At 45.3% G+C, this 8,056-nt stretch overlaps 1 protein-coding gene across 3 annotated transcripts; it reads left to right on the top strand.

The window, feature by feature from the left end:
- The first annotated feature begins 1,508 nt into the window (after nt 1-1,508).
- LOC1278039 (transport and Golgi organization protein 1) lies at nt 1,509-8,039 on the top strand. 3 transcript variants are annotated; one of them, XM_061657832.1, is made up of 8 exons: nt 1,509-1,699; nt 2,008-3,711; nt 4,059-5,236; nt 5,323-5,483; nt 5,548-5,649; nt 5,709-5,908; nt 5,995-6,624; nt 7,662-8,039. In XM_061657832.1, the coding sequence occupies exons 1-8, from the start codon at nt 1,594-1,596 to the stop codon at nt 7,745-7,747; spliced, it is 4,167 nt and encodes a 1,388-aa protein (XP_061513816.1). In that variant the 5' UTR covers nt 1,509-1,593; the 3' UTR covers nt 7,748-8,039. The 3 variants fall into 3 exon arrangements, with proteins under 3 accessions (XP_061513816.1, XP_061513814.1, XP_061513815.1); XM_061657830.1 differs by having other exon boundaries at nt 1,516-1,699; nt 2,008-3,360; XM_061657831.1 differs by lacking the exons at nt 5,709-5,908; nt 5,995-6,624; nt 7,662-8,039 and having other exon boundaries at nt 1,517-1,699; nt 5,550-5,630.
- The last annotated feature ends 17 nt before the right edge of the window (nt 8,040-8,056 follow it).

Here is an 8,056-nt window from a genome sequence, read left to right as displayed (position 1 = left end):
ATTTTTTTTGCTTTGATTGTATGCGATACTCCCCCGTGGATCTTGTTTTTTGGCACCAAAAACGTGTTTGAGACCTTGCCTGCAGCAACCGTTTGATGCTGTGAACTTTTGCAGCGTAGGTTCTTTGTACGGAGAGATCAGCAAAGATTCAAATAAATTCATACCACCGGTTTTGGAGAAATTAGATGGATTTTTGTTTTTTTTTTTTTGCAAACGCCATAATTTTTTTTTTCTTATTGATCAAAAATTTAAAACGTAGCTTTTCAATTTAAATTATCTTCATTTATGTTAAACCTTTTTGTAGTAGGATACAAATTAATTAGAAAGATCTTTAGAAACTCATCTTCAAAATAGTTTTGGTATTCCATGAACTTATCGTTGCCAATTTTTGGTTTGCACGAAACACTTCTCGCCGTGTAATCGAAGCTGTATGTTTTGATTCGCGCAAAGGCAAGCTGAGCAGTGGACTCGAGCGTGTGAACACGCGCATCAGAGTGGCCAGATTATTTTGGCGGTTTTCGGTAAGCGCATCAAAATTTTATCGGTAGTTTTCGGTAGGAGTTAAAGATTTTTTCGGTAGTTTTTGGTAAGCTTTGAAGTGTTGGGGTGGTGGGGGGGGGGGAATGTAGATGGAAGCTAATCTGCCCAACGAAGGTTCAGCAGCACGAGAAAATACATCCTTTATTTATTTGAAGGAGATAGTTTAGATTTGGTTCAGTCACATGAGGCCTTTCTGAAGTGTCGATCTGAAAATCCTTAATTGATTCCATCGTATGACAAAATCGCACGTCATAGGCAGCGCTCTAGCAGCAATCGAACACGGCATCGAACCAAGGTGTTATAAATGACAAGGTTAAGTTGTTCAGAGCAAAATGACATTTCTCGACTTGACATTTCTCTTCCGGGGGCTCCGGTATAAAAATTGGGGAGGGCTGGTGCGGGGTAATGAAATTTGTATGCAGAGAGTGGCAGATGTCCCCAACAATGTCGCCCAGCAAAATCGATAAAAATCAACCTTCTAAATATATTATCCTTGCATCGAACATGAAAAATATATGGGATCTGACATGTCCGATTTGATAACCAACAAATCGAACATGTCAAATCCTATGCATTTTTCATGTTCTGTGTCGTGATTGCTGCTAGAGCGCCGGGTTACATTATCTCTCAAATCCCATATGAAATATTACCAGCGCGTCCGATTTCATCGCACCTCATGAAATACAGCCACGGGCCTTAGTTGTCTCTGTCGAACTTCTGGTTGAGGTTGCTAGTGATTTTCATATGGAGTTTAATTATTTAAATTATTTGGGAAATGGTTTTATGACTTTTCGGTCAGTATTGTGAGAAAATCTGTGATTTTTGGTAGGATAAATGGAAAATCGGTAGTTTTAGGGCGGTCATCTGTGAATCGGTAGGCATATGAAAAATCGGTAGGAATACAGATAAATCGGTATTTCTGGTCACTCTGACGCGGATCCACGTAATCGAAATCCGCATACTGTCAAAGTGCCGAACATGACAGCTGGAAATTACAAGAAAAAATAGTCCTATCGTTAATGAAGTGATGTGGCTTAGGTTTAGAGGAAAATCATGAAAAGATCCGTTGTTAATTGTTTTGTACATACTTTGTGTTTAGTTTTAGTATTGCTAGTGCTCGATACCTCCGGGAGAGAATGCGGGGACCCACAGTGCAAAAGTAAGTTGAGGAAAATCGGCCGTAGAAAGGCGACCACCACCGAAGGTCCCCGTTCTGCTCGCTACCTGCCCTACGGATTGGCTCTTTTGGGTCAGTCGCTGTGGACCGATATTGCTCTTTCGTTTTCCTGTCCTGGCAGAGCGCTCTGCTGAAAATGAAAGTGAAAGTTTCATTGCAAAAGAGCCAATCGTCGCTTTATATAAATCGATTCATCGGCACGATTACTGCTATGATGTTAGATTACAGTTTTGTAAACAATTCCATTTATGTTTACTCATGAACTACGTCTCTCAAACTTTCACTTGCAGGTGTAATAGCAACGGGAAAGGTGATGCTACGCTACCGTGGCGGTGGCGAACCGAAGGTGAATTTGGATCAGAACGAGTTCGTCGATATATTGGCGAAAAATGTTGGCAAGGAACTGGATTACGTGGTGCGAAAGTCGTCCGGCAAGGAGGGCCTTGCATCGAAAAAATTCATACGGGAGCTTAAAATTCTGATAAAATCGTCGGATCGAATTACCATCTCTGATGAGGTTGGAAGCGCGGGTGCGCCCGATATCAAGCCAACGCAACCGTTAGCAGCATTGGAAGATAACGTTGCGCAAACGACTGTCCTTGATGGGACGGTGATAGCGAACGATGCTCTTTCGTATGCTTCAACGGTTCAAGCCGAGGCCACCGACGCACCGTCTAGCGTTGAGCCGACACCTTCGCTCGAGGTAATACCAAGCACACAGGCAGCTGAGAGCAAACCGCTTAGTGAGAGTGCAGAAGATTCGGAAAGCGAGAAAGCGAACAATGAATCTGGCGAGGAGCTAGCCGATCCCGATGACATCGAGGAAGATGAAGAGGCTGAGGATGAGGAGGAAGAAGAGGATGTTAGTGAAGAAAGTGAAGATGAAATACCCACAGTAGAAACAACGGCACAAGAGGACAGCAAACCAAATCAAGTGAATGGTGGGCAAGAAACAGCTAAACTTGAAACAACTACTGAAAAGGTGCTATCGAGTGATGATAACAGTGAATCACAACCACCAAAAGAGCAAGATAACAGCAACACTAATGATAATGAGCCGATTGATCAAGCAAAGGTGCCCAATGTAAACGATTTCGCGGTGCCGGCAACAAAGGAGGGTGAAAATGTTGAAACTACAGAACTCGGTGCTAATGAACCAATGGAAACCGTTACCGACAATAGCACGCATGCAACAGAACCGGGTTATACCGACCCAGCAGCTGCTGACACAAATGTGCTAAGCGAAAGCGGATATCAAGAGGCAATAGTGGATAGTAGTTCGATTGTTTCAAACGTGTCCAGTTCAGAGGAAACGAATGATGCCGAGACCATCAGTGAAAATGGTTCTACGAGTGAAGAGCCGCCAGTTACGGAATCGTTTCAAGATTCACCCACAACGGAATCAGTCTGGATGATGGATGAAGTTACAACTCCGCTGCCCGTTGTGGAAAAGATTGAGCCAGACGTACCTGTGTCATCTGTGCCGGTGGAAGTGGTTACGGAATCGGTACCACCTGCTGTAGTAGAACCGGCACCAGTTACGGAGCCGGAAAACGATCCACCAAGCGTTGCTGCGCTACCGGAACCGACGAAACCCGATAATCAACCAACACCACCCGCCCGAATCCTAGCAGGAGGCTTGGGTAATTTATTAGCTCATAGTCATCATCATCACCACCACCACCATCATCATCCGCACCATCATCATGATCATCATCACCATCATGGTCACGATCACGGTCATGATGATCGGAAAATGGTGCAAAACGAGCAGGCGGCAGCGCCGGAAGCTGCTGTAGTAAATGTTCAAACCGTTGGCGATACACATTTACATTTCCCTGCCCAAACTGACACGCTAGAAAACAACCTTCCTCAAGACGGAGAAGCGGTGCACCGTGGACATAATGTTGAGTCTTTGGAAAGTAACCATTTCCACAGTGCTCAAGTGGTGGTTCCACCTGTGCAAGAAATGGCAGGCAGTAACAGTAATGAAGGTAAGCTACGATACCGTTTTCGCTTTTCGGCGGACTCAATCATACGTTATAGACTGTCCTTGTGTTTACATCGGTTATGTCTGTGTGTGTGTGTGTGTGTGTAGTGCGTCAGAAGGTAAACGATAATTTCACCTTTTGTCGTTATTTAATTCGCCAGAAGAGCAACGGACATGTTCTTTAGCTGTGTGTGATTATTTTTAGATTCGTTGGCTCGATGTCACTTCCATCTTTTCGTTTTGCGTCTCTACTGTCCTGAGGGAATTAGGAAGCCATTACCCATTGATTCGTGTTAAATACTGTCACCAAAACAACTGTTTCATAAACTTTTTTCTCTCTACTTTCGGCAGAAAACGGGTATTGCGATAGTGCGGCTGCTGATTGTCCCCCGCCAGGATTGCCGCTTGTGCCGCCATCGATTCAGCACACCAACGGTGGAAACAACTTCTATCCTCCTGCATCAAATCAGCAGCAACAGATGGACGATGACAAGGCAAGTGAATCTGGAGAACCTCAGGGCGTACCCCAAAATATGGAAGCTCTGCCGGATGTCCAGAATCAGCCGCTAAACATGGAAGATTACCTCGGAGCATTCGTACAGGAAGCGATCAAGCTAAGCGACCTCATCCTGATGCTCACAATTACATCCTTCACGTTGTTAATGTTCTCCCTGGGACACTATCTGATCAACAAGAATCGGCGCGAGAAACCTCTGATATACAAGCTGAACATGATTGAGCGCGATCTAATGACATCACACAAAGAGTGCGCGCTGTTGAAGCACGAGCTGCAGGAAACGAAACACAAGCTAACGAGCATCGAAAACAATTCGTTTGGTTCAAATGACATGGTGATCGCGCTGAAGGCCGAGCTTGAAGCGGCCGAGCAGACGAAGCTAGATCTGCAGGACCAAATAGCGGGACTGGAAAAGGAGCTGGAGAATGCGGCAGAAGCGGGCCTGGAGCTGAACAAGATGGTAGCGGAGCTGCTGAACCAAAACGGAAGCGATTCGATCGCACTCAGCGTGGAAGAGCTGCAGCGCCAGCTGAACGAACAGCAGCAAACGATACTGTCGATGAATGTGTCGCTGGCGGAAAAGAGTCGCGAAAACAGTGAGCTACAGATAGCGATCGCCAATCAGACGGGCAAATTCAACCAGCGGCTGGAAGAGCTAGAGCAGGCGCGCAGCGAGCTTACCGAGCATCGGCAAAAGCTCGAAGAGGAGGTGGCAAGCTTGCAGTCGGAGCAGAAGGCAAAGGTGGAAGTGTTGCGTAAGGAGACAGGTGCAGAAATCGATCGACTGACGAAAGAGTTGAAGATCGCCCAGAGCAAAGCAGACGAGAGCCGCAAAGCTCTAGCGGCAATGGAAGCGAAATGTGAAGCGCTGGAAGAATGCTTAAAGGAAGTCAAGACAGACGGGAGTGGAAACGGCGGCAAAGGAATGATTGATTCGATCGAGCTGAAAGCCCAAATAGCACTGTTGACGAAGGAAAAGGCAAATGTGCAGGACAAATTGCAGGGAGAAGTTGTGAGTAATTCGTGTGCATTACAGACGAAGTAGTGCAGTATTACATGGTACATGGAACTTCTTAATGTTATTTTATTATCTTTCAGATCGCTCGTCAGCTGGTGGAAGATCACATGAAAATGGTAAACGAAGAGATTTCTACACTGAAACGAGAGTTTGGCAAAGCGGAAAAGGATAAACTGGAAGCAGAAACGAGGTTGGAGGTGCTGTCATCCTACTTCAAGGAAAAGGAAACACAGTTACAAAAGTATGTTACAGAATGGTTGCCATGCTCTATATCAGATACTTATTAATGTGCTCACTTTTTTCAGAGAACTTAGTGTAAAGGAAGCAATGTGGATGCAGCAACAGGGTGAAACGACCACTACGGTAGAAAAGATACGCCACATGCAAGATGAAATACAACAACTTAAGTAAGTTTCCACCTTTTCTCGAAGGTTGCGAGTGTTTGCTAAAAGAGCTTTATTTGTAGATCGCAAAACGATAAGCTGCGGGCGGAAATTGAAGCTCAAGCAACAGCGCACAAAGCTCAATACACGACCCTTGAAACACGTTCGCACGATGCTTGGCTTACGGCCCGGCAGGCAGAGCGTCGTCTGGAGGAAGCCCGCAGCGAGTCTAGCGCACTTCGGCGCAAACTTACAGCTCTTGGTGATATTTCTGCTTCCAGTGGTAAGTTTCACTTAAGAAAAATGCGTTCCGATTGGATGTTTCTGTTGCAGAGGATAGACCCATTAAACAACTGTTTTACATTTTAGATGGTATGGCAAATTTACCAAACGCATCCATCACACAAACCGATCTCGGCCTAACTGCACCCTCGCCTATACGTGTGGAGTCACCGAATGCGCCTCCGCTGATGGGAGTGCTTCCACCACCACCATTTATGCCACCGTTTATGCCCGGCCCGCCTCCTCCATTTATGCCACCGTTCATACCACCACCCCATGGCGCCGGTGAAATGCGGCCTCCACCGCTGGGACGGTTGATGTCGCCGCCTCCGCCGAACAATCGATACTCGCCCAACAACATTATCGATGCGCGGGATCGGTACAGTCCCGATCGTGGCCGTTACTCACCGGACAGCCGGTACGACTATTCCGTCATGTCGACGTACGAAACGGAGAACGATTTTAGTCCGCCACCCTCACCACCACCGCACCATTGGCGTCACTCGAACGATCGAGATCGCGATCGGGAGCGAGAAAGGGACCGGGACCGGGACCGTGACAGGGATTGGGATCGGGACCGCGATCGTGTCAGCGATCGTGAGCGACCAAACCGAGACGGGCGCGGCAGCGGCAGTGGAGGCTACTCGCGCGGCTACACCCCGACCGGCATGCGCGCGACACCACCGATACAGGATCCCAGGAACAAGAAATACGCAGGTACTAATAATAATCATTACTCGGATGAGGAACTCGATGGCTGGTAGTGGAAATGAGTTGTTCACAAGAAGCAGCACTAAAATACATTTCACTCCATACGCTTCATCGCACCTGTATGCGCTCTGTAATAGCCGATCCGATGTATATTTAAATGGTTGTCTCGGTCTTGCATTAGAGAAAAATGGGAATGTGCTAAAACAGCTCTGTGCAAAACCATGCTCTTTAAACGGTGTCGAATCGGAATCATGTGTATTAACAAAGGAGAAAAAAAAACCAAACTAACAGCTCTTGCCAATCATATCATCCAGCACTAATCGCAGCGGAATGTAGATAGATATAGTTGAACAACATTCGATACATTTTACCGTCGTACTAATAGTGCAACAAGTTAACAACACTACTTCCCTCATTACCTGTACGTGCTAAAAGAAGGCTGATTATCGGCATTGTTTTGTGTTCATTTGCTTGTTTTGTTTTATCGAATTCAACGATAATCGATAGTGTGTGTGTTTTTATCGCAAAATCATCGGGGGTCACGTACATTCATCCCATTTATGCTTTACTCCGTGGCAGCATTCTGTTGGGAATAACAAACCAAACTAAAAGTAGGATAATATACACGAACAAATCATACTACTTTTTAATCATTGTACATGTTTTTCAGTGCTTGAGAAACGTAACAACCATTCATTGTTTGAACATTTGTACTTGTTTAAAGCTTTCATCTTTCATCGCTCATTGCTTAAATTTTCATTGCTTCGAGTTTAATAGCCAGCCGATGCTATCAAAATCACGCTCTGCTTATCATTTTGTGAACTGCCGAGCACAATTAATGATTACTGTAACGTATATTTTTGTTCTCTTTGCATATAAATGGAATGTCTGGCAAACCTGACACTCTCGCCGTCGCCTGTCTACGAAAACGCGGCCGATCTAATAATACCATCTTTGCGTTCTGCTTCCGACGACCGTTAATTCTCTTATGTTTAAACAAAACAAAACCAAAAAACATACATTATTACACGGCACACAAACAGGAGGTTTCAGTTCCGGTTCGCAGGATTCACTTGGCACAAGAAAGAGTTCAGGAAAGTATAGATCCACGGGAAAACCGGTGGCGTAGGCACGCGGAACTCAAAGTCAAAGCCGTACACGCAAGGAAGAAGCAGCAGCTTGTGTACAACCCAAGGGCGGAAAACAGATTTGGATTTAATGCTATTCTAAAACCTATGTCCTCAGTGTGAAAATGTATCATGAATAGTGTACTCTTCATAAAAATTCAAATGCAATGTTTGGAAACACTAACGACTTGTCCTTAAAGTGAATTGCAGAAGGTTCTACAGTACATAGCAAATGAACGGGGAGACGTTGAACGAATAAAAATATGAAAACATTTATTTGTACAGTTTACAGTATGTGCTGTATTGGACAG

The sequence above is a fragment of the Anopheles gambiae genome, chromosome 3 (genome assembly GCF_943734735.2).
Source record: "Anopheles gambiae chromosome 3, idAnoGambNW_F1_1, whole genome shotgun sequence".
NCBI classification, from domain to species: Eukaryota; Metazoa; Arthropoda; class Insecta; order Diptera; family Culicidae; genus Anopheles; species Anopheles gambiae.
The sequence above is the reverse complement of the archived record's forward strand: the minus strand, read 5'-3'. Positions and strand labels throughout refer to the sequence as shown.

What these genes read in the sequence shown, in the direction of transcription:
- LOC1278039 (XM_061657832.1), top strand. Translation starts at nt 1,594, where the DNA reads ATGAAAAGATCCGTTGTTAATTGTTTTGTACATACTTTGTGTTTAGTT. An exon ending in CGGGGACCCACAGTGCAAAA is followed by an intron (nt 1,700 to 2,007) that starts GTAAGTTGAGGA and finishes TTTCACTTGCAG; the next exon opens with GTGTAATAGCAACGGGAAAG. An exon ending in CAGGAACAAGAAATACGCAG is followed by an intron (nt 6,625 to 7,661) that starts GTACTAATAATA and finishes GCACACAAACAG; the next exon opens with GAGGTTTCAGTTCCGGTTCG.